The following is a 27,206-nucleotide window of genomic DNA, read 5'->3' as shown; positions in this document are numbered from 1 at the left end:
TCAGGATTCGACAGAAGCCCAATTTAGAAAAGTGAAGTTCACTGGAAGAGATTGGGTGGTGGGAGAATCCAAAGAGAATCCCAGGTGGCTTGAGAAGTATAGGGAGGGTTAGAGAGTTGTTGGAAAATAACTTTTAGCAAGTCCTAGGATTGGAAAATGTCGGAGGGACTGTTTGCGAGGCAGTGAAAAGCATTGGTGGAGATGGTGGCAATGAAAAAGAAATACATTGGAAAATTGAGGGCAAAGCCAGAAGAAGGGGAAGCACAGAGGCAAAAGGAGAAGAATGAAGACCGCATGACCCCACAGTCAGAAAGTCAACCCAATCTGGAGGATGTAGTGAGAAATTGAAAAAAAAATTCTTTTTGCCTCTTCTTTATACTGTAGGCCCTGAAAGATGACGTGTCAACAGGTGAATCGTGTACACTTAGATGTATTCTTTGATAGGGTTAACAATTAAAAAATGCTTATTATACAGTAAAATAGATGCTTTTGTTCTTTAGCAATTCTGGTGACTGAATTGAAAATCAAAAATATATTACCACAATGAAATCACTTTTTCTTTGAGATTACTGATTTTAAGAATGCAATTGAAAAGAACCATCAGATACTTAGAGTTTGTAGAGCATTATGCACCTTACTGTAACATAATTAGAAGCACTCTAATTCTTTCTTCTTTCAAATACTATGCAGCGTTCCCTGCCGAAGATAACAATGTCAAGTTCCATTACAGAAAATGTGCGGAGTGTAATGTGTTATGAATATGCTTTGTCCAGGGCCATGAGCTGTTGCTCATGTGATCAAAGAAAATGGCACAGTGCTTGCACTCACAGAGCTTATGGAACGTTTGGAACAGCCGGTCACACTGAAAACAGTGAACAGTTGAACACGGCATAAAATTAACCCTGTAATGATTGTGGCATTTCTTGCTAAATGGATGCGGAGATTTCTTGGGTGTAACACTTGGCAAAGGTTAATAAACTTTCGGTTGTTGGAATTGGTTAACATACAACCTAAGTAGTTACTTTATTTTCAGAGGAAGGAATCTTTTGCTACTCTAGGAGAGATCAGTTTTCAGTTTGCTTCTCTCTTAAAACCGCAGCATCCTGTATTTGATCCTGAACTGGGAACTTTCTTAGGGTAGGGGAGCGGTGTTAGATCTTTTCTACTTTGGTTCCTGGTGGAGTCGGAGGATTAAAATGTATGTGGCCCCTAAAAGGGCGGTTGCCGAAATAGAAAGGTGAAGAAACTGTTTATGGAGGCTATCTGCGTTTTCGGGAAGTGAGAAGAAGGGACTGGGAAATCCTGGGACCCAGCGGTAGGTGCCAGCCCTTGATTCTGCTCTCTGGCAGGAGACCCCGCCCTCCAGGGCGCTGACGTTCCCGACAGCCAATGAGCGGCGAGGACGACTCAGCTCTCTCTTGGAAGGGTGGGTACTTCCTACTCCGGCTCTGGGCTAGGCGGAGGGAACACTAGTTCCTCCACCGCAAGGATGTCAGCGGGAGGGGGCACGCTAAACTGAGACAGTCTTGTGAAATCCTACTGGAAAATAAAGAGGGAGCGGGGATCAAGTTTTTTATGAGCCCTCGTAGATTTCTCATTTCGCGATCAGGCTGCTCTTTGAACTCACCATTTCGACTGAAGCTATAGTGGATAAAAAATGAAACTGGCTAGCATACTAAATATAATCTGACAGATTGGGGTTTTACTCTGAAATCTAAAAATGAAAACCAAGAAAATGTCAGAAGCTAAATGGTTAGACGTTTTCACAGCCACCTGGGAATGTTGCCACAGTTAAAAAATTTTAGCCGTTTAAAAAAATAAAGATTATCTATATTCAGGCATATGGAGTCATTTTATAATCAGAACTACTACCTGTCGCACTCCCCTGTTCTTTTCTTCCTTACACGTTTTCCTGTCTGGACAGTTTCAGCATTTTGTTTCCAGCCCATTAAAGCACTTCAGGAATGAGGAAAGCATGTCTGGTATGATGGCAGTATACTAGTGGAGGAGGGGAGAATTGAGACCAGTTATTAACATACTTGCTTAATAAGTTAAAAATCAGCATTGTAGTTTTAAGTGACCAGAGTGCATAGCAGTTAAGAGTTTGTGTGAATAAGTATTTAATTTTTTAACCTGTGCACCCCAGTCCCAATCATCTGGTTGTTAAAACTGAGACAATTTAACATTCAGGTTTATTACTAACATTTAAATATTCTTAACTATTATGCATTTATTGAACTGTAGCTTTTTTCCAACTTAGCTGTATGATCTGAGGTATTATTAGAAACTTCTGCACTCGTTCTGGAGCCTGATACTATTTTTTTAGAAATTGCCTGATATTTTAAAGTGCATCCATGTACTGTTATTACTAATGTAGTCACCAATCAAGACATCCGAAGAGGATAATGGTTAATGTAGTTTAGGAAAATACATTGCTTAGTTATATGATAAATTCTAAAATTCTTTCAAATTTTGTCCCTTTGATATTTTAAAAAATGGATCTTGGTTTTAAAAAAACTTACCGCATATCTTCAATTGTACAAAGACTACTCCTCTTTCTCTACTTCTGGCTTCACCAAAAGGAAATTCATTGTTCCTTCAAATATTTGAATATTGTGTAGGCAGGTATTTTATTACATCATTTGTAAAACATGATAGGAAACTTAGTGTAATACTTGAGGATGTCTTAAAAGGGGCATGTGTGATTGGTATTCTGACTTGCTTTGGTAAGTTATTTTATCTGCTTTCTATAAATAGCAAAATGTTTTCATAAGTATTTGTTTTATACTTTAAAGGTTTTAATCTCCCCCTCATTTTTTTTCATCTATGAGAAATATGAATTAAAAACATTTGGTTACAGAATTGTAATCAAGTACCAAATATGTATTTGTAGAATATAATGGCAGTTCAGAGTTTTAAATCTGATACCATTCACTGTTAGAGTTGTAAAACTGCTGATTTCTTTTTGAGTAATTAAGTTTGATTATCCCTCTATATCATATTTTCACAAAGTATTTTTTCACTCTAAAGAAAATAGGTAGACTGTATTTCATGGTTTTGCCTAAGCAGTGGGAATGAAGATAGTCATGAGGCATTCTTGTATTTTTTTAGGAGGATAACTTTATTTTTTTACTTATAAAAATAATAGTGCTGGGCCTGGAATTTAGCTCAGCGGCATAAGCACCAGCCTGGCAAGTGCAATGTCACAAGTTCGAGCCCAGGTACCCCCTCCCCCCAAAAATAGTAGTGCTTTCATGCAATTTATGTAATGAGTTTCTACATTTAGTTGTTTTGTGAGAAAGCTGTCTAAAGGGTTAAGCAGTGTATAAAGGAACACAACTCTTTAGAGTGGCTAATAAAAATTCAGAAATGTGTTTTCTTTTACTTAATGGAGTAAGTTTTTTTTGTAAATTACCAGTGGTTGTTGATAGTTACTAAAGCCTACTTTTTCATTCCAGGCTGCTTTTGAGTCTGTGAGCTGTACAAGTTGTCTCTGTTGCACTGCTGGTAGCCATAGACAGTTCCTGTAAAAGTAGACATAGTTGTGTTTCATCAAACCTTTATTTATACAAATAGACAGTTGAGTGGTTTCTGCTTTAGAAGAACATACTAAAGGTGTAATTCTAGGTCTCCATGTTTAGGTCGATGTGGATTTTTCTAAAGCAGTGTTTTGTCACTTTTTTTTGATTCTCAGACCCTTGTGACACTTTGATGATCTTCTCCAGTTCCTTTAGTGTAGTACCCAACAATGCATTCTCAGTTTTTGTGTTTTTTTTTTTTCAGAAGTGATAAACACATGAGTCTCTCAGGTTTGTACACCTTTCAGGTTTCTTCAGCACCCTTCGCCCCTGGGAGATGTCAGATCTATCTTGTGATATTGAATGAGTTGTGTGCCTGTCTCTGACTTTTGTCGCCTACAGAGTGAATTTCTGACACAAGTAAGAAAGTGGACCTATTTATTGTTATTTTTATTTTCAAGAAAAATAGACTTAATTTTCATGCAAGACTTTTTTTTTGGTAAAAATCATTGTTTTTCAGTGGAAAACTACTGTTGGAAAAAAAAAAAGCCATTCTTTAGAGGTCTAGAGTCTGTGACCTTGGGAGGGGAGATACTTGCTCCTTTTGTTTTAGGAGTTGTAGGCTGATGAGTTATAACTGCTGAGATGCAGTGGAATGGAAGGGAGTGGAAAGTGAAACACCTTTGAAGTTATACAGAAGAAATTTTCAGTGCCATCCAGGAGTGGGTTTTGTCTGTATGAGAATTTTTATCTCTTAATCATAACGGAGGTCAGGTGAAGACCTGGCTTGTTTCAGAGCTTCTTGGGTAGTTGCTTCTAGCTACCAGCAGCCTCTTCAGACTCTTAGACCCTCCTCTGCACATCTTAGCATTTTCTCAGTTTCCCATGTTGTGAGAATAACTAGGCATAATGCCTTAGGTTCAGTTTCTATTTTACGATCTTGGTTAGTTTGTTCAGATTATGGTTTTCTTAACTCGTGAAGTTGCCTTGAAAAAAATAAATGTTTTGTAAACGTGCAGTAATGGTTTAGTAAGTGAATTTCATTTCACTTCTTTTCCTCTTTTTAAGAGTATTTGGGGGTGGCAAACTCTTCAGTTAGTAGTTTCTTCTGATGACAGGTCCTCTGTTAACTAGTCTGCTTTGGCTCAATCTTGCCTGGACAAGATACTTAGCAATTCTCCTGATGTTCGTACTTGCTCTGCTTGAATTTTCCTTTCTCTTTGCTCTGTGATTTCCATATTCATAATTTAATGGTTATGAGTTAGTGATTCTGCAGCTATTTTTTGCAGGATGAGAAAAGGCAGTGATGCATGTTCATTAGATAAAACAACAGGAATCTTGGGACCTGTACAGTATTCTGGGCCAGTAATGGTGAACCTTTTAGAGCTTTCAGTGATACAGAGTCCACTGCTGCATGGGTTATCTTTGGTTCACTGCCACTGTTCCAGGGTGTAAAAAGACACGTTGCAAAAAGATATTTAAATGCTGATGCAAAAGTAGCAAAATTAAAAATGTTATTTATAGCATAGTTATAATTATGGTTCCTTTTTTTTTTGAAATATTTTCCCCATCTTCAAACATTTACTTAAATGAACTATTACCATTTTTATTGTATTTATAATTATATAGAGCAAATGTCCTCTGTTATGTTTGGGAAATCTCAATAGAGCTGGTTATTAAAAATATATCATGCCTTCAAAATACAAGAACTCCAAATCTCCCATTACCTTTGTATCTAGTTTTTATTTACTTATAGTAGAATAATATGCTGTTTATATACTGTCATAAAGATACCCAGAACTAGATAATGGGTAATTTATTTTAGGCATGTAGCATATCGTTAACCCAAACAGTTTATTTTTGAGCATGGTTTGTAAGTCAACAATCAAATGTGAGTTAAAAAGTATTATACAAAATATGTTCTTTGATGGGTTGGTGTTATAGAAATTTATTCACATATCTTATGGCTACCTATAAATTCACTTTCTTAAAAGTTTTCTTTATGTTTTGTTTGAACATGTTCAGAATAGTATAATGACAAGTGTGGTAGTCAGTGAAAATGGATATTTCTTTCTATTTTTAAAATACAACTAAAATAAAGTTTTAGTAAGATTTTCACATTTCATAAATATTTTGATCATTGAATAGCACATTGTTTTCAACTTCACTTTGTTGTTTTATGTCTTTGGGGGTTTAAAATATCAGCTGATAATAACAGTTACCTTCTGTTATATAACGCTCCCATTTACTCTTTTTTGTAGAGTACTTTTTTAGTAGAAAAAATTTATTCCACAGTATTTTAATAGAATTGATGGCTATGAAGGTCAAACTTTGGCAAAGTGTCTTAGCTATCAGGCCAGCAAGGAAGTTGCTGCTGCTTTGAGAAGAAAACTGCCAATCTAAACTGGTAAAGTCACTGTCCAGATAAAAACACAGTTAAGATAGGAAAGTTCTAAGGGGCCAAAACTATATCCAGTCTGTTGTTGTAGACCAGGAAATGAATACTATGGGCCCTGCATCTTTCTTAACTCCTATCTGAGTTTCCTAGGGCTACTGTAGAATATTACTGCAAAATGAGTGGCTTGAAACAACAATTTATATTCTCAGTCCTGAAGGACAGCCATCAGAAATCAAAATGTTTGGCAGTGCCTTGCCCTCTCTAAATGTTAGGGAGACTGTGCCATGCCCTTCTGCTACCTTCGGGTGTTGTCGCGCTCCTTGGCTTTTCTTGGCATGTAGACTGAGTCACTCCAGTCTCAGCCTATGGTACATGGTATTCTTTTTGTGTGTCACTGTCTCTTCTTTTCCTAGGAGGACATCCTAATGACTTCATCTTTATTGATTACATACTGGTTATTCTTACATTTAAAATTTAGCAAGCAATATTTATGCTTTTTTTCAGAATCTTTACAAAAGATTTTTAAATTTCTGATTGTTTTGGGTCTTAACTGACTTTCAGCTTGTGCAGGGGTTGTATCTAAGAGATAAGACATTCTAATTACCTTGTACATTTATAATAGTATTCTGTTGCTCCTATAAAAGTACATGTTCAGAAATTAATTCTTCCATTTGCTATTATTTTGTAGCTTATCAGAGAAATACTTTCAGAATTAGGAGAAAACTTTAAAATTGTATACATTATTCCCTTCATTTAATGTAAGAATAAACAGAAATCATTATAGACTTAACAATGTATATTTTGTTAGATTCTGTGTTTCCCAAGAATTCAGTCAGAGCCCTTGCTGGTGTTTTCTTATCTTGTAACAGTAATAATAACTGTATAACTACTAATGGTTTTGATAATAGACACAGTGTGTTTCTTTCTTCTTCTGAATTATTAGAAACTTGTTTTGTTCATGGTACATTCTCGGTAAAGACTGGTTGATAAGAGTGATGGCATTGTACTTTTGATTGCCCATATATGGGCTTTGAATATCTTATTAAGTCAGCAAGTATTTGAGTGCCTATTTGTGCATTTGTGAAGTATTTCTTACCTCAGAAATGTTTGTTTGAAATAAGGTCAAAAAGGGAAAAAAAAATCACCAATATATAAATAGGTCTAAGAAGGAGCCCTTACTTAGAGATAGTAGTTAGGATAGTGAAGATCAGAAACTTTGTGGGCAGGTGCAGAGTTGTCTGGGAATTAGTACATAAAATCATATTTCATCATTTCAGATACCTTGAGTCAAAAGAGTCAGACATCATTGTTGCTTGTTAATCACTTTAGTATTGAAAATGACTTACATGCTTACCTTGCTGTAAGTGTGACTGATACTTTCGTGAATCCACTAACCATTTTCTTTCTGTTTATATGATCCAGAGATTATGAGTATATCAGTTTTTTTTTTTTTTTTTTTTTTTTTTTAAATCTTGGTGGCATGCTTATCTCTTAGAGATTGGTTCTGGTGTATACCATGTGTTCCATATTTTGTGTGACAATTCTCCCATGCAAAATAGAATGATTAGAAATGAGCAAATTAATTTTAGGGGATTTATTTCATAATTCCTTGATGAAGCTATATCCATTTGTATGTTGAAAATGATTTTAATAAAATTTGTGTGGCTGTTTAAAAATTCTTCTCAATCTATCAACCTCAGAATGCCCATGTCAGAGATTCTGAATTGCTAATCATGGATGTTGACATTTTATAACAAATACTGCTAATAATTTTTATGAACAGAGTTGGCAAGAGTGCTCTGTTTTGGAAACTCAAACTGCAGATAAGCAGTGCAGATGATTCTAACATCTACTGCTCAGAGCACCCCTGAAATATTACTTTTTTTGTGTGTACTTTGTTTTATAGAAAGAGTATTTTTCTACTGTTGTAGAAAGAAAACTTAAAATTTAAAAATCTTTTCTAGTGGGGTGGGGTGCTTTGGGATAGTTTACATCTAACAGTCTGTTCTAGCATATATAAACATTGTCTCAGCTTAAAATATGAATAGGTGTTGTGAAATCATCATTAATCAATTATAAAATTGAGGAAAGAACTGTACTTTATAAATAATAATTGAGTAATAATGAGAGAAAGCATTCTACCTGATGATAAGTGAAGGAAAATAGTATGTATAAGTGTTAGTTTTCGTGGAATCCTAACCAGTTATCCTCTAGTTAGTGTACTGTTTGTGCTGCACATTGTTCTCACCATTCTTGGCATTTTTACAAAATTTGTTTCAGCCCAGTGTGAAACCTTACCACTTCCCTTATTCCTGAGGTGGTTTGCTTTTTACATTAGTGCAAAAGCCCTTTGCCTTACCACATAGAGTTTTTGCCTCCAGTTATAATGCTGAGACCTACCTGTAATTCTCTACTATATCTTGTTCTACGGCTTGGGCTTGGTTGTGACAAGCTTCTCTTCCTTGCATATATGGCCATGCTGGAAAGTATTAAAAAGCGGTATGATGAGTAAACTGTTCCTTTTTCCATGACTATCTTATTTCCATTTTTGCTTTGATAATAAGTCATTAGTACTTGAAACCCTTGTCGTTACCTTCATTGTTAGTAGTAGTAATGTTAAAAGTTATTCAATAATGAATTTTTAAAAATTTTGATTCTTTACAGGTCATTTTTGTTTACATCCATTTCCCCCATCTACATTGTGAAAACGTTCAGCAGATACACCATTGACTGTGCAGCATTTACTGCTGAACTCAATTTCAAGCTGAAGTGTGAGGGTTTCTAAACTTAAGAGTCATGTTTGGCTGAAAGCAAAGGACAGATTATATGATCTGTAAGAACAATGGTTCTGTGATTACCTTCCCTCTATGATCCTTCTTTTTCTTTTCTTCTTATGTTCCTGCTTGGCTGTATCATTGCTAGGCCAGAGAAAGAAATTTGTTTTTTTTTTTTTTTTTTCATGTCAGACGGGTAATGTGCCAAGGTCGTAACAAGGTTGAAAGGAGGCACATGTCATGCATACAGCATGAACACCCAATCATCACGCTTGTGAACCTGAGGATCAGAGAAAGAAATTTGAAGGTTATTGCTAAGTAGCTGAAAGTGAGCAGAAATCATAATTAAGAAATGAGAAAGAAAAACCTACAGCAATGGCATTTTTGAGAGTAGATAGAGATATGTAATGATCATAATAAAGTAGGAAAAAAGAAATCGTAACAAAAAGGAGGGAAGGAAGCAAAAAATATTGTTCACTCATTTAAAAAGATTGTCCTGAGATTTTTATTATAAAATTAACTGTTGATGTATATGTTGTACTGGAGTTGTGTTAGTGTTCTTAATAGTTTGAAATTGAGATGATATATACTTACCATTTAGATTAATGCATTAAATTTTTTAAATATGCATTTTAGGGTATTTTTTAAGTAGATATAATTATTGCTTACTAATCTCTACATGTATTGGTTGATCATAGAAAGGAGGTAGATTTCAAACAAATGGTAGCCCAAAGAAATTTATCCCCATTTCGCTTGAGATCATTTGCCAAATTTCAAAAAGCACATTAGATCCCTAGAGTCATATATTTAGATTATTCTTGGAGTCTGGAAGACTCATGATGGTCCATATCAAAGCCAATGTCTAGTTTTATGCTTTTTAAAACATTTCAGTTTTTATTATAGCATATAAGAATAAATGAAGGACCTGACATTGTATCATAGTACCTACTCACCTGTATTTAATGGTTCCATAGTGGTGCCTCTGCTTTTAGCCTGATCTTGATCTATCTTTCTAGATTTATTTGTATTTTCCCTTATATTTTAGTCACATGTAGAAAGTTAAGTTTAATTAAAATTAGTTTTGTACCCTTTCTGGGTGTTCTGCTCTATTTTTATGGTTTTTTTTTTCTTCTGCTTCTAATGTTTCTCCACTTCAGTTATTTCATCTCAATGTATTAAAATATTTCCATCACTTAAAATCTTGCTTAAGTAATACATAAAACATAAAGAAATTCTTTATTTCTTCTGCCTCTTTAGGCATTTATTACTCTTTGTTTTTTACTATAGATGTACTTTAACATCCTTCCTAGAATATAAGTTCCTGGAAGGTGTGACTCATGTCCTGTACATATTTGTTTTGTCTGTGGATTAGGACCATTCTTGTTGGGATGCTTGCTTCTCAGAGACTGTATGAAACAGGAGCTCTGGGCAGGTCCTAGCAGTGAGAGAACATCCAGAACAATTGAGCATTTGGTGTCAGGAAGTCTAGGACCATTGCCAAGAACAAGACCCTGCAAGGCCTAGAGAACACCTAGGCATAAAGTTCTGATTTGTGAGTGGCACTGTCAGGACCACTGTCAGTGGTCACATTCAGGCATCTAATCTGAGAAGACCGAGTTTTATATCTGAATTTTGAATTTTAAGCTCTGAAAGCTTTTCAGTTGGGCGAGATGGGAACTAGGACATTGAAAAACAGAGGCATCAGACATGGTCATGATGCAAATAGTAAGGGCTATCGAATCAGGATAGAAACTTATTTGGTGATTATGTGTAAGTTAGAAGCATAGACAACAAAGAATAAAATAAGAGATGAGTACCTGGAATTAATATTTGAGGTTAAAACAGAACGAGAAGTCAGACTAACTTAACTTGAAGCTGATTTACCAACTGATTGTTCACTGGGTATCCTTTAATTTCTGTTTCTTAGAGGCCACCTTATTCTTAGTCCAGTTTAAGTGATCTGGCTTTCTATGCATTTGTAGGAACTTTCTTGTTCATAAAAGTTACTCACTATTTGCCGGATTAATCCCATTTTTGATGTTCTGTAGTTCCATTTGTGAAGAAAATGTACTGAGTTTAATAAGAAGATGGACTAATTTTGAAATTATTTTCCTCAGAAGAATTACTATTTGTGAAGTGATAGAAGACATTTGTTTGCTTTATGGATGTCAGATGCTGACATAGTGAAAGACTGTTCCATTTCAAAATAGATTTTTCTAGTAAGATGTAGTGGTACAGTAATCTGAGTTAGTCTAGAGGCTGAGGCAGAAGTATCTTAAGTTCCAGGCCACCCTGGGCAATTTAGCAAGACCCTATGTCAGAAACAAGACAAAACAAAACTACATAAAACCAAGCAATACAGAAAGGACTGGGGATATAGTTCAGGGGTCAAGTTTTTGCCTGGTACTGTATAGTAGTGACACCTCGGTTCAAGAACACTTTTATTTGTGAACAATTAATTTAGTTTACAAACAGAAGTGTTTGGCAAAATTTTGTTTTTGTTTGTGAACTCTGCAGCAGGTCATGAACATGACCCTGGGCATCTTTCCTGTATGAACACAAAAGTGGATATCTTTTCTAGACTTGTGGAATGAATTAAGTTCGTGAACTGAGGTAACAGTAAGTATGAGAACCTGATTTCAATTCTCGGTATGACAACAAAATAACAAGCCTCGTCACATATTTTTGTTACTCTCTTTTCTTAATTTTTACAAGTGAAAATCTGGAAGAATAATTTAAGAAAATTATTTTTAAAGACTTGGGACGCAGCTCAGTGGTAGAGATTTGCCTAGTTTGTGTGAGGGCAATATGTTTGATTCCCAGCACAGGAAAAGAAAATTACTTTAAAAAATATTTAAACGGAACATGGTGGCACGTACCTGTAATCTCAGTAATGTACGAAGCTGAGGCAGGAGGATTGCATGTTTGAGCTCAGCCTGGTCAATTTAACAATATAGTGAGATCCTAACTCAATAAAAATCAATTTAAAAAAAGGACTAGGAGGACTTCAGAGAGTGCATAAGAAAGGCTTTGAATATTGTGCTAAGAAGGTTGAACATCTGTGATATGGTTATGAAATTATTTGCTCCTTTATGTTTTTGATTGTAAAGGCAGTCAAAACTATATGGCTTTGTTATCTTTTTGTTTGGTTCATAGTTAATGGAGCTATGCTTGAGAAAAAATAAAAAGATTTTGTAAAGGGATCTTAAAGATGGAGTTGTTAAAAAGTATTAAGATAAGTTGGTTTATAAGATTTATAAAGGAGTTAAACACAGACTTGAAGATTCATACCATGGTGTACTTAAAATTACCAAGAAAAGGAGCTATAAGTAATTTTTTAATGAATAGTTTTTCTTTTACATTTGTTTTCTTTTTCCATCTTTAATTGAATTTATTTATGCCTTCAAAAAATATCTTTTAGAAATACCCAACACCTTCTACCTGATTTGGGCTAGTTAATTTCTTTGTTCATAAAGTCCTTCAAATATTCTCAGAGTAATTTTAAAACTCTTCATCTTTTAAAAATACTTCATGATTCGACTTTGGCTTTTGCTTCTATGGTATCTCCTGCTTCTGATTTAATGGTACCCTATTTGTCCCATGCTTCAGTCTGAATTTTTTGACCTCTTTTTGTTTTGCCTAGTTAGCTCTCACATATTCTTTGTCTTACCCGGGGCTATCTTTTCTACAGGACCTTGCTGACTGTCTATGTGGACCCTGGCATCTTTCTATGAACTCTGGTAGTACCAGCAACCACCATAGTGTGTGTCATAGTTTTTGCTTCCTTAGATTATAAAAATCTGTTTTTGTGTGTCTCCTTTTTCAATAATTTGAGGGATTGGAATTGCCTAGTCCTTTCTTTGTATTCTTACCAGCTCTGTGGTAGGACACAGCTATCAGTCCTGCTCAAAAAATGGCATAATGAATGAATGAGTTAGAGAAAGTAAGAGATCAAGAGTCTTAAGACAGCCTTCAGGGTTTGACTGAGGATAGTGGTGATCTGAGTAATAAAAGTGTTATTTATTGTCATTGGCAGCGCTCCTTTCCTCCTTTTCCTTTACCTCCCACTATGTTCAAATGGTTGTGACTCTTTTCTGAAATGGATGAAAGAAAGAAGAAACTTAACTTCCTTGCAGCTTCTAAAGATACTTCATGTAGGTCAGGATATTTACTGACTCATTGAGGGGAAGGATGGCTTACACCAGCAGTAAAGTATCATCTCCCTTTTCATTGGAGTATTTTATAGCACCTTTGCAACTTTGATTCCTCATAGTCTTTCATAAGTAGTAAGAACATGATCATGAGAGTTAAAGGGACACTTTGTCACAGTATGATTTTAGGTTTTTTACATCTTTATACAAAATGTGATGACGCCTGGCCTTTACATATGTCATGCTAAGGCAGTAATGTAGGTCCCTTCATGTATACAGAAGTTCTGCAAAATGATATCCAAGTTGTAAAAATTTCTACTTGTTTGGAGAAAGAAAAGGTTGAAATAGTCTTAGGATATAAAGAAATGCAGGTTTTTCCTTAAATATAGGTAAAGTTAGCATAATCCCTAATGCTGAAGAACAAAGGAAAAAAATACTAATCACCGTAGGATTTAGACTCCTTCTATTTTTAAGCACAACGAGTAAAGTACTTCTCAATTCTGATTAAATCTACATTTATCAAAAGTAGGCAAGTTAAGTGAAAGAAAGAGGTTGCCTCTCATGTTGAGGGTGGGATGCTTGTGGGTATGGAGGTGACATGTCTGATAGGCTAAGTGCCTTGAGCTTGGCAGAAAGATGTGGCTTGGAGTCCAGCGGCTTTCAGCATAGAGGATGGTGGATTTCATGTAACCACAGGTGAGTCCCAGAAGAGATGTATTTTGGGTCCCTTTAACCCTGCTCACTTAAAAAGAGAGAAGTGAATATTGGGGAAAAGTACAAATTAACTTACTTTTTAACTTCAGTGTATGATTTAAAATATTTTTCATATGAATCCCCAAATAATCACATTTCCATCTTTAATCTGTTTTACAAGCCTCTTAGTATATGGCATCTGTTTTAACATTTTATCATTGTATAGTTAAATAATGGATATTCATAAGTTCAAAAGTTTTCTGAATACAGTTTAACTGGATATCAGTTACATAATTTCTTTGTGAATGTTTGCAAAGATGTTCAGTGTTTTTGATTGTCATATATATATATATAAGATTTATTCTCTACATCATATCCTTTTGCTTTGTTTTTTGTTGTTTTCGTATTGGGGATTGAACTCACGACCTTGCACTTGCCAGGCAGGCACTTAATGCCACTGAGCTAAATCTCGGGCTTCGATTCTTTATATTTAAAGTCTCTAATATAGCATCGTAGATAGCTTCATCAGTATAGCACTATGTTGTTTCTGCTATTAATTTAAAATAGTAATCCTTATTCTTTGGGTAATATCTTCATAATATTAGGGTTTCATAGAATAAGTGTGCCAGAGAAAGTATATTTGTTCTAGTAATAAACGTGCTTATATATGTTAAAAGAGTGCTTATATATGTTAAAAGAGAGACATACTGGGATAGCATGTACGTATAATCTGAGTACTCTGGGAAACTGAAGTACGAGGATTGCAAAGTCAAGTCTAACCTAGATTTAGTAATTTAACAAGAACTGTTTCAAAAATATAAAATAAAAAAAGGACTAGGGAATGCAAGTTAGTGCATATGCTCTGGGTTCAATCCTGGTGCAAGTTAGTGCATATGCTCTGGGTTCAATCCTGGTGCTGCAAAAGAAAAAAGAAAAAACAAAAAGGACAGCCAGACAGTTTGTCATGATTTTCTGGTCTGTGTTCAAAAGAGCAAGAGGAATACTGCATGGTGGTACATGTAAAGATAAAATAATTTGGCAGAATTTGATGAGAAAATTGTATGATTAGGGGCTGGGGATTTAGCTCAGCGGCATAAGCACCTGCCTTGCAAGCAGGCAGTCGTGAGTTCGATCCCTGGTACCGATAAAAAAAAAGAAGAAAATTGTATGATTGACTTCTAATATAAAAGAAATACTTACATGTGAAAGGTTAAAAGGGGCCAAGTTTTAGAACTAAGGCTATTTTATATATTTTTTCATTTTTTCATATTTTTTAATATATTTTTTCACATATTTTCTGTGGTACTTTGATGAGATGATTAATTATAAATTGAAATCTTTTTTTTTGGACTGGGGATCGAACTCACCACTGTGCGCTTGCAAGGCAGGTGCTTATGCCGCTAAGCTAAATCCCCAGTCCCTAAATTGGAATTTTATGGAGTATTGTATCATCTTTAAATAGTTGAGAAAAAAAGCCATAGAAGACCTAATATAACCAAGCATTAGCTAATTTTTTTGTGAGGTCAACCATGTATTTGATCTGTCACTGTAAGCAAATACAAATGTTATCCCTCTTGGTAATTCACATTTCAGATTAACTGATCATTGACTGTTCTTCAATAGTATTCTCTTCCATGAAGGTTTTTTCTTTTTCCTGATCCTTCTCCTTCTTCTTTTTTTGTAAGGGACAGCTTTGGAATTAAGCTTGCATAATGATGAGGCTCTTTCCTCTAGGGTTTTAACTAATTCATGGCACCTCCAGAGTCCCTTTTTTGAAGCTCCTCCACTTCAGTCAAAATGTCTGTAAGTCTTGAATTTATACACTAGGATTTTTTTTTTTTTAATTTATGAAGAAATTAGAAGTCAGTGTACTTTTGAAATGGAAACAGATCTCAAGAAAATGTAATTAAATACTATAAATTGATCTATGAGGGAACAGACTCAGAAGAGATTGGACAGAAATTTTAAATAAAGTCCTTGGTAAAACTGGGTTAATACTTGTATCTTCTCTGACATAATCTAGTGGTTTTCCCCCTGTGTTATTTACCTGTGTCAGAATCCTCTCAACTACATTAAGATTAGAAGAAATAACAACAAAGTACAAACTTTGAAAGTTTTAGGGATCTTTAGATTTCATTCAATGTCATTACAGAAGAGATGACTATTTGAAAAATTTCACCTGGTTGGTGGAATAATCCACAGTCTAAATTTACATTTTGTTAGCATCTAATAAAATATACTAAACATTTTAAAAATGACAAAATGAAAGGGTAAGCAGTTGAGTTGAGATAAAGACCTTTTTTAAAGGCTTTGTCAATAAAATAATTTCAGTTTTTAGGACGCTGGATTTTCCATTTTAACAAAATGGAGGTATGTATTTTTCAGGCTTACCTCTTTTCTTGGAAGTAAAGGGTTAAATAATCAAAAGATAGGCAACAGGCAAAAATCAGTAAGAGCAGGGTATCAAAATAATTGACTTCTCAAAAGTTGACTGTAATGAACATTTTTTACTACAAGACTATAAATGCTGCAGTCAGCTTTTAATAAGGAAAGTGTTCTTAGACATACATTAATAATATTTTCACCACCACTCTGGGATATTCTCTATTGTTTAAATGGTATATTAAATAATAAAAAGGACTCCTTTAGCTTACATATCTAAATGAACAAGGCCGTTGTAATCTCTTAGGCTTCAAACTGGAGAGACAGCATGAATGTTTGAGTAGTGTACATTGTGTACACATACATTTGTATGTGTAAGGGGGAGAGATTTAATTTAATTCCTATAGACCTGTTTTCTTATTGCAGACAAAAATGATTATGAATCAAGACTTGAGTTTTTTGTTTCATATTCTTGCTTCCATGCATGGGGCCTTTAATTTTGATGCATATTACAAGTAATTAATATGGAAAAAGCAGAACGGTTGGAAACATTGCTTCTGTTGTCTAGATTTTTAGAAACTACTACCTTTAAACGTTTTATTCCTTGATACTTACATAAAATTTCATAGTCTTTGATGGGTCAGTAAAATACACTAATTGAGGATCAGTAGTTATTTATTGTCTCCTGTGCAGGCTAATTGTGGAAAAAGAAATGTGGCAGACATAATGGGAACGTCAGAAGAACCTACTACAAACTGTTAAGGATTTAATAATCTATGGGTAGCATCATTAACAGTAAGAGAAAACCCTTTAATCTTCCAAGAGCTTACCACAGTATCAGACTACCACACAGACATCCAAAGAAGAGATGGTCTCTTTTGGTTTGAATGGTTTCCTTGAAGGATTTGTGAGAGCATAGCACTTGTTCCCAACTTTGAGGGAAACCATTGTGGTAGGTGAAATTAAGGTTTCTGAAGCTCAGAAGTAGGCCAGTTTGGCAAAAGTAATATGGCATGAGACTCTCATTCATTCTCTTTATAACTGCCCAAGAGGTAGTATTTGAAAAATGAAAAACCAACCCCCTATCTCCATGAGAACCACCCTTCAGAGGGTTCATTGGTTAGCCTGAAATTTGGAAACTTTTATTGATTTCTCCTTGGCTGTGATTCTGGTAGATTCTGGTAAATCCTTTACTAGGTTATGAGCTTTTTAAGGAAAGAGAGTGGGTTTGTTTATGTTCTTAATCATTAGTACCTACCTGGTTCAAAGAAGTTTATTTCTGTTGCATAAATAGAGACCACTTACTTCTTCATAAGAAATTTGAACTTTATTCTAAAAATTGCTGTGAACCGTGGAAATTTATGAACAAAAGAACAATAGTGACAGATATTCTTGAGTACTTGATTGCTGTGAATTGAGTATATGCATGTCAGCCTTCTAAATATTATGCTTTAAAATATTTTTGAATATAGTAAACATTTGCAGTTAATGATGTCTTAAACATTTGTGTGTGATAGAACAAAGTTTCAAAACTTTGCTGCCTTTTAATATTGTGATTTAGGATTTAGAGATGATCTTTATCAATGGCTGTCAGAGAAAGCAGGATTAGGTAGACTATTTTTCATTCATTTAGTAGATATTTGAGTGTCTGCTATATGCCTGTGATGTGTTGAGAGTTGTGAACATAATGGTAACGGACATAGTCTATGACTCCGGGAGGCATTTTAAATGTTCCAATGTCATTTAGAACTCTGTGCTTCAAAAATTACTTGTGACATTCAAAAAATGTCAAAGTATTTTTCTTTGCTTTATTCATTTAATTCTAAAAAATGCCACAAGAGGGGATCTGGAAACACAGGGATTTAATCCTAGTCTTCCTTGAGTATCAGGTAAATTGTACTTGAATCATTTAACAATTTGATACTTATTTAACAATTCCGTTTAAAATGATTTTACAATGAAAATGTACATGTAGTGTTCTAGAGTTTAGAAAGACATTGTTACCGCTGCTAAATATTTATGGTTTTTTTTTTTTCATAGCAAGCAGTATGCAAAGTTTTGACTTTATTCATTGGCCAAGTTTTCCCAAGCGATAAACACGCTATAAATACATGTTTCACTTATTCATGCATTGGAATTCTTAATCATGATTAGTTTATGACTTTATGACTAATTTTTGAAGTAGTAGTTGAAATAACACTGAACTTTCTTCAGTTGGTAGGCTTGACTTCCTGTCGACTTGTTTGACTAAGGGACAGATTTTATTTTCATGGGTGTTTTTAGAAATTTTAGAATGTGTTTTCCAGTTCAAATCGAACAGTTTACGTAGTCATAGATCTGTTTATTTTTCTAGAAAATTTCTAGAAAATTAAGTCTGGAGAATTTGTGGTGAATGATTGACTTGCTAATTCTAAATTGAAGTTCGGTTTGTGTTTAAACTCACTTTACTGACATTAAAACACACATATGCACTACACAACCATCATGACAAAAATACTTATAATAGGCTTATCCTTAGCTGCACTAATGAAATCAGAAAATACCCTTAACTAAAACAAGATCTTGCTGATAATTCTGGAAAGCCCTGTGTGTTGCAAGACACCCTGAAAGGTACTAGGAAAGTTTATATTAAAACCAATGTCTCCACTGTTGTGTCTCAGACAAGCAGGTTCCTATTAGTTTTGTTTCTTTTCTTGGAAGACACTGTTTTTTCCTTTCTTTAAGGTTCTAATAGATTTGGAAAGAAGTTGTTTTGTTTTGTAATGACCATATATGATGTCTGTTAGGTTGTGGAAACAGTTTTGGTGTAGTACTTGTAACAAAAATACAGCTCAGCTTGTTTTTCTTGTTTTTCACTCAAACTTTACATTAATTATGCTGAACTGAGTTGAATGTAAAAAAATTCTAAAATTTTTCTCACAGTAATGACTTGTGTTGAGGACAGAGCATACCTGCAAGTAATATCCAGTGAAATATAAATTAATGTCTGTGTTTTTCTTGTATTGTTAAAAACTGAGACTGCACAGTCATGTGAACTGCAAAATGTCACCCAGGAGAAGTTACCTTAGCAAATGAAATTATTGAGTTTGATGGGGAGTTATACATCTTCTTCTCCCAGTGTGAGAGCTACAGTGTATATTAGTTGTTGAAGTATTAATTATTATTGAGGGAATAGCATTAGATAAAAAGGAATAGAGGCAGGAGAAAGCATTCTTGTTTTGTTTAGTAAGGTTGCATAAAAGGAAATTTAAACATGTAAAATATATGTATATAATCACATATTGGGTTTTATTGAAAAGAAAGAACTCAGAGTTATTGCTTGGTTACTGATCGTCATCCTGATTAGTTGTATCAGTGAGTACATATTGAAATATTAAAAGTAAAAATGAAAATCCATAAATTATTTTCTTTCTTTAAACTTGTACACATAATCTTGCCCCTAGAAAATAATTTTGTAGGGCTGGGGATTTAGCTCAGCAGTATAAGCGCCTGCCTTGCAAGCAGGCAGTCGTGAGTTCGATCCCAGGTACCGATAAAAAGGAAAAAGACAAAAAAAAAAAAAAAAGAAAAAAGAAAATAACTTTGTATCAGAGGAGCTATGTAATTCAGGAAAGGGATAATTTAGAAGAAAGATTTATTTTACCAGATAAGTTTGTAATGATCATTTCATTTAAATGTTGGTAAATATGATTAGAACAAAATAAAATGATTCATGAATATCATTTTTACTAGTGATAGGATGTATTTGGAATCATTTTCATAGCTATTAAAATATTATTTTTCTGCTTAAGTTTTTTGTACCATAATGGATTTAGGTGATGTAAGGTGAATTGATTTATTTGTGATGTTTGGCAGAAATACAACATTAAGCCTAGCAAAGTAAAAATTTAGATTTGTTAAACTTTCTTTACCTTTCCAATTTCCTTAAAGTTCCAGGATACTCTGTAAAGAGCAAGTTGTTAGATTGTGTATTGTCAGCTAGTTCAACAGATACTAACAGTAGATACCAGTTGCAGCAAGGCAACAAACAGAAGGAACATCAGCATGGTAGTGTGGCTTTCCTGTCCCCAAGTCCCACTGAGAAATGAGATGTGCCTGGGGGTAGGTATATTTTGAGTGAATTGAGTCCTTGCTGAGGAACCCAGGACTAAACGCTTGATGTCTTAGAAAGAAGCAGTAAGCAGACATGTCGTATCAGGCACTAGGCAGTCTCATAGTGTCATGCTGCTTTGACCTGCTTGATTATGTAACTATCTGCAGAATTGGCTCAGGGTTAAGATTGATTTCGTGCTTGTTACAATTTAGATCTAAAATGTCTCCCCAAAATCTCATGTGTTTGTAGGCAGAGCATTTGGAAGATGATTTGATCGTGGGAGCTCTAACTTCATTGGTAGATTCATTCTTGATGAGGTCATAATTTGATGGCATTATTGGGACGTAATGGAAATTTGTGAGATGGGGCCTACTTGACAGGGTTGGGTCAGAGAACGTTGGGTACTGTATCTTGTCCTTAGCCCTTTTCTCATTGCGTCTTGCCTACTTCTGGTGCCATGGGTTAAGTGAAGTCTAAAAACAATGGAGCTAGCCATCCATGCATTGAAATGGTGAACCAAAATAGATCTTTCCTCCTGTAAATTGTTGTTAGATATTTGATCACAGTTATGGAAGGCTGACTTAACACTGTACTCTTGGTAAAGATGTATAGGGAAGGTTAGGAACCACTATTCAGATAGTTTTTCTGAATAGTGCACCCTTAACCTATGCACATTCTTGGTCAAACTCAAATTTTCATAGGAATAATACCTATGAAACAGCCTGAATAAGATATGTTGTCAGGTGTAGTGAGAAAACATATTCAGTTTATTTCATAGAACACATGGTAAGGTCTGTTATTAATGAGATGAGACAGCCTGCAGTATTTATCTCAGCCATTTTCTTTAGGATTCTGGACTCAGCAAATTGAGTGACATGCCAGAAAACACACTAGTAACTGGTCATATTTCAGATAGTCATTACTTATGACTAAATTATGACTATATTAATAATTCCTATATAATGGAATATATAGACTGTTCAAATCTATATATAGATTGTTGTATTAATTTGTACATATTCTGTTCAGCCAGGTTATAATTAGGTCAATACATTATCCATCATGATTTGTGCAGGAGAGTTTAAAATGACCTACTGATCTTAGAGCTTGCACTGCCTCAGATTACTCTGATCTCCTCCTTTCTTTCTTCCCTTCTCCCTCCATCTTCTCAGCTTCCCTCTCTTCCCCTCTCTTCCTTTTGGTAACTGTTTTCCCTTTTTTTTTTTTTTGTTATTTAAAGAGAAAAAAGAAAGGAAATAGAAAAAGCAGTAAAAGGTTACAACTAATACAGAATTTCAAGAAAAAAGTATACAGTAAGAAATCACTAGTTAATAGGTTACGTATTGTCATCTTAGAAACAGTTGTCCAAATTATAAAATTAAAGCATATAAAGTAGATATTCATACAGTGAAATTGCAGACAGTTCTGTTCAATGATCCAACAAAAAAGCTCAGTAATATGGTTTTCCATCCTACACACTCAAACATACATGCAGTTATATCCCTTAGACCACCTTCCTTTCCTCTCTTTTTTACAATAACAATTACACTTTTTGGGTTTTTTTTACTCCCATAGTTCTTACTACTTTTTTCTGAAGAGAATAAAACCTAATATGACTAAACAAAACAGAGTCGGTTAGAACAGAAGGATGGTCATAGTACATGATGCAAAAATAGAATATCAGGTGATCAAAAATGGTTACCATTGTGCTTATTGCTATTTTTAAAAAGAGCTACCTATATCATCAGGTATAATTGAATTGATCAAAACAGTACAGAACAAGACCAATAAAACGTACACTGGAGACCTTACAGGATTTCAAAAGAAGATAATAGTCAAACCATAATGGGCATAGTAAATCTTATTGCCTTCAAAGTGGTTACCTATACCTCCAAACTTGATACTATCAAACAAAATAGAATATAGGAAAATCAGATAGAAAAGGTGGGGAGAGCAATAATGGGGTTCAAATCAAGTTAATAGGAAAACAAAAAAGTTACTATAATATATCCCGCTATTTTTTAATTTAGTTTTCCCTTAATTAAAAAAAATAATAAAAAATAGATTAATTAAAAATAAAAAGGGTGGAGATTGAGATAAAAGAGTACATTGTAACAGAACAACACAGGTCAGAACCAAACAATTTAAGCATCATTGTGTTTCACCCCCAGATAATCTAACATAATAGTAGTCACCATAGTGCCTCTTTCCTTGAATTATTTGAGTATAACTTCGTATACTATAGCATCAAGCATATCAAGACAGTGTGAAGCCATTCAAGCGAATGAAAGAATTACAGGGTATTTAGAACCAGTTAACAGAAAACGAACAATGGTTTCTATATTATCTCTTTGCCTATAAAAAATTTTGTTTATACTATCGCATATAGTAAAATATAGTAAGATACAACATGTTAAAACCAGTGGAAACAGATGTACAACAGCTTCATGGGACTTCAAAACAAGATGATATTAAATCAGCACTAGCTTTTATGATGTGTTGTTTTCTTCAGAATAGCTATTTGTACTATCACCGATACTAAATTGAACAACCCAGGTTAAAACCATTGCAATTAATGAGTGAAAACATTATATGGCTTCAAACCAATATGATTGGGAATCATGATTACCACATACTTTTATGTATTCTTATCATTGCTTACACTAGGGAAACTATTCAGTATTTATACATGTGAGTTTGATTTATTTCACTTATGAGTATGGTCTCAAGCTGCGTCCATTTATTTATAAATATCTCAGTGTGATCATTCTTTATAGCTGAGTAGTACTCCATTGTATAAAAATACCACATTTTTTTAATCCATTCCTCAGTTGATGGACACTTAGGTTGTTTCCAAGATCTGGCTATTACAAATTGTGCTGCTATAAACATGGGTGCACATATATCACTGTGGTGTGATGCTTTCAGTTCTTCTGGGAATATGCCTAGAAGTGGAATAGCTAGGTCAAATGGGGCTTCCAGTACCAGCTTTTTGAGAAATCTCCAGACTGACCTCCACAATGGTTGCACTAGTCTACACTCCCACCAACAGTGCAGGAGAGTTCCTTTTCCCCCACATCCTCTCCAGCATTTGTTGTTGGTGGTTTTCTTGATCTTGGCCATTCTTTCAGAAGTGAGATGAAATCTCAGTGTGGTTTTAATTTGCATTTCTCTAATGACCAGTGATGGTGAACATTTTTTCATGTATTTATTTGCTGTTTGTATTTCCTCATCTGAAAATTGTTTATTCATCTCAGATGCCCATTTTTGGATTGGGTCTTTGAATTTTGGAGGTCTGATTTGTTTTTAATTCTTTATATGTTTTAAACAGAAGACCTTTGTCTGAGATTTTTTCCCAGTTTGTGGGTTTTCTTTTCACTATGCTGGAGATTTCTTTTGATGTGCAGAAACTTTTTAATAAGAGGCGATCCCAGTTATTGACTCTGGGAAGTATTTCCCATGCGGTTTGAGTCCTGTTCGTGAATTCTCTACCTACTCCTATGTCTTCAAGGTTGTTACTCAACTTGTCTTCCAATAGATTTAGTGTTTCTGTTTTAATATTTAGATCTTTGATCCATTTATATTTTATTTTATTACATAGTAATAGGCATGGCTCTAGTTTTAGTGTTCGACATACGAAGAGCCAGTTTTTCCAATACCATTTATTAAAGAGACTGTGGTTCTTCCAATGAACATGTTTGGCCCCTTTATCAAAGATAAGTTGGTTGAGTGTGTTTGTAGTTGTGGTTGTATCTTCTAATCTATTCCACTGATCTTCAGCTGTGTTTTGGTTCCAGTACCATGTTGATTTTACTACAGTTGCTTTGTAGTATAACTTCAAGTCAGGGATTGTGATATCTCCTGCCTTGCCTTTGCTGCTTAGAACTGTCCTTGCTATTCTAGGTCTCTTCTTGCTCCAGAAGAATTTTAGGAGTGATTTCTCGAGTTCTATGAGCCCTTTTTCTTTTTTAATGGACTAGAATATAAGGATTAATAAAACGTTAAAGAAATGACTGCTTAACAAATCGGCTGTCCAGAACTTTAAAGATTACAAAAGTAGATGAAACTGTGTCCATCAGAGCAAGATAGCTTTTTAAAGTGCAACAAACAGCAAAAGTTGTCAACGTAGTCAGTTTTGGTTGTTTTATTCTCAAGGGCCTGGCTGTGGCTATACTTGTAGTGAATTGGGTCACAAGTGAGGAATCCAGGCTTAAAGACTCAGCCCTTGTTATAGCAAGTAACAAGCAAACCTTTCACCTCCATTTGAATGAAGAGTTGTGTGGAAGTCACACTGTGTTTACCTTGACCTGTGCCACTAGCTGTAGAAAGGACTCATGGTCAAAGGATGGTTAGGCCTTGTAGTTTGCTATACTTCATGAGGATGTGTAGGAGAACTTGGGACATTTTGGCTCTCCTGAGATTAGTAATCATAATGTAAAAAGCCTAAAATATTGAAACAAAAGGTACTTTTCAGATAACTTACATGAAATAGTGTAGTAACATGTTTGAGTTCTATTATCAGAAATAAGAAAGCAGTATTATAATTTATATCAGTAATGAGTGCTTTGTGGAATAGGTCAGGACAACGTTACTTCTATTTTGCAAAAATGAAAATAGGTGCTTAGAGAGGTTAAGTGGCACGTGGTGGTTTTTATCTGATAGAACCAGACTTTGGAGTGAAATCTTTTATTACTTTGAACCAAATAGGTTTGAAGAAAAAAAATGATATATAGGTTATGAGTAATACTTGTATACCAGTAAATATTTTATTGAAATTATTACTCCCCAGAGGCTTCAAAATCCTAACAATTTGATTAGGAAAGACATTCTTAGTGGTGAAATGTAGTCCAGCTCATATGTGGCTCATTAAGTATTTTGAAAATAAGCCTGAATTAACATCTTACTGGTTTTAGTGTCTCATAGAAAGAAATTGGATAAGGATGTTAAAATTTGAAACAGGCATTTAAAACTATTTTTGGTTAATTTTGGTAATATAAATCCCCATTTCTGTGGACTGCTATGTTATAACTTGCTAAGCTATATTCAAAGCACGATTGAGAAAGAGTAGACATTCACCACTTTCCAGTTAAAAACCTGAGGATTCTTTCTAAGTAGTGTGAACTATAGGTAGTAGGATACTGCTGACTAGAATATCATAAAAGTTGGGCTGGTGTTAGGTCAGATTATTAATCCTTTTTTTGATACTTTTAACTTTTGGTTGAAAATCATTTTCAGGGAACAATTTATATATAGATTATTACCCTGGGAACAAATATTTCATGACCCTCCTTATAGGCCTCTTCAAATATTCAAATTAATGTTTAGGACTTTAAAGATGAAAGTGAATATTAGTTGCAAAAGTATTAGTTCTTTGGGATGAGTAGCTTAAATTTATTTTATTCAATCCTTCTAGGATACTATTAAGTTTAGTAGTATGGTCAAAATAACTGCTAACCTTCAGTGATAAACTTTAAAAATTATAAATTTTAACTATTACAAATTAAAACAGTATTTACTTGATCTCAAGAAATTGTTAGATTTGAATAAAAAGTTTGTATACTGATTTAAAAGTTGGATTTATCTCGATTTCAGTTTATTTAGTGCATATATAAATAATAGTTTATTTAAAAATGCAGTATCTTGAATATTCATTTCAATATTGTTAGTCATTTCATTTCCAATGTATTTTCATTTCATATGAAAGTGAAGGTTTTGCTGCTGGGGATTTAGCTCAGTGAGCTCCTGCCTGTCAAGTGCGAGGTCTTGAGTTTGATCCCTGGTACCAAAAAAAAGAAAAGAAAGTGAAGGTTTCAGTGTTGTTTCCTGATGAAAATATTACTTCAGCATTGTTTCCTGTTTGATAGTATATAAAACATCCAGTACCCATCCTACCCCCAACACTTTCAGAGTTGCCATGAAATCCGTTGTGAAAATCTGTCATATAGTCCATTTTAAGGTTTTCAGCTGGAAATACAGTTATTCTAAATAAACTTGAACAGAATTAATCAGACCTTGTAGAGGGGATGAGGTTCTGTGTGTAGTTAGAGGTACTATACATTCTCCAAATCCCCTTGTAAGTTAGACTTTTAAAATCTGTGACCCATTCTGAACCAGATCATTTTTTGCCCTCTTAAATTTTACAGGTATTCATGTATCAAGTATTTACTACTGGAGTTGCAAATTTAGCAATCTAGTACTCTTCCTAGAAATACATTCTTTTGTTCATTATCTCCACTATTCATTAACAGATTGGCTCAGGAAGAAAAGGATGGCAATTTTTCCTCCCCAAAATTGATTTTGTTAGAATCCAAATAGAATCGTTGCTTTTCTAAACCACTAGAAGGAATTAACAGTACTTTCTACTAGATAATGAAGATATTTGTCTATTTTCTTAAAAAAGTGGTAAAATTCTACTTTTCACATTTAGTTCTTTACTCTCTGTCGTGTGTGGTGGGTGTCTCTTGCTTATATGTGTATATATGTGCATGTGTGTATATATTTATTGATTTAAAGTAAGTGAAATCAGTTGTCTCTAGCATTTGCTGAGTACATAGCCCATACTTCATGTACTTACCTATAATACTGTTCTATAAGAGTGTTTATGGGCTAGTATTGGGTTTCTTGGCTGTTGTTCTGTTTCATTGGTCTCTTTTCTTGCTTCAGCTGTACTCTCAGTTGTCTTGATAGGAAAATCTATTTTGGTGGTGTTCAAAAATCTCTTGACTATTTTTGGCCCCTCTTTCTGTCATATTTTGGCCTTAGGTTTTCGTGTATTTTTTTCCTAGGAAATGTATCCATTTAAGCCAAGTTTTGAGGTTTACTTACAAATTTATTTTTTCTATTGTTTTACCTCCTTCCATTGATATTCTTTATTCTGCTATATTTGTAATTTCTCCTGTGTTAATATTATTTCTTTATGCTTTCTCTTTTCATCATCAATCTTGCCTTGTCTATTTTTAGAATTAGTTCTTAAATTTTATTTTTGTTGATTCTTAATGTCTTTTCTGTTTCACTTATTTATTTTTCACTAATTGGTATGACTTTGAAATTGATTGAATATGGGGAATGTAGAGGTGAAAGGAAGGTTGTAGCTGTTGAGAATTTCTGTGGTGGAGATCAGGGGGATGGTGGTATTACTACCAGCCAAAGTGTTAAATAATTGGAGGCAGCATGTGGGGAAGAAATTTAGTTGTATAT

The 27,206-nt window shown here is 34.3% G+C and overlaps 2 protein-coding genes and 1 non-coding gene across 7 annotated transcripts in view; 1 reads left to right on the top strand and 2 right to left on the bottom strand.

Annotated features, from left to right (window-relative positions):
- Positions 1–2,527, bottom strand: part of LOC134473895 (basic salivary proline-rich protein 2-like) — a 91,999-nt gene extending 89,472 nt beyond the window's left edge. Inside the window, exons 1-2 of the mRNA XM_063239722.1 lie at positions 2,523–2,527; positions 1,226–1,448 (exon numbers count right to left, since the gene is read on the bottom strand). Coding sequence (XP_063095792.1) covers positions 1,226–1,448; positions 2,523–2,527 — 228 coding nt within the window. The remainder of the gene's footprint in view (positions 1–1,225; positions 1,449–2,522) is intronic.
- Positions 1–27,206, top strand: part of Nek7 (NIMA related kinase 7) — a 154,358-nt gene that overhangs the window by 582 nt on the left and 126,570 nt on the right. The gene's annotated exons all lie outside the window — the stretch shown is intronic.
- LOC111758322 (small nucleolar RNA U13) lies at positions 8,877–8,978 on the bottom strand. The gene has a single exon (XR_002792514.2). It is a non-coding gene; the product is annotated as a small nucleolar RNA U13 (small nucleolar RNA).

This window comes from Cavia porcellus, unplaced genomic scaffold (assembly GCF_034190915.1).
Source record: "Cavia porcellus strain 051 isolate PalLab524CR breed Dunkin Hartley unplaced genomic scaffold, mCavPor4.1 scaffold_29, whole genome shotgun sequence".
NCBI lineage: Eukaryota > Metazoa > Chordata > Mammalia > Rodentia > Caviidae > Cavia > Cavia porcellus.
Note: the sequence above shows the minus strand (reverse complement) of the source record. Positions and strands in the feature narration are given on the sequence as shown.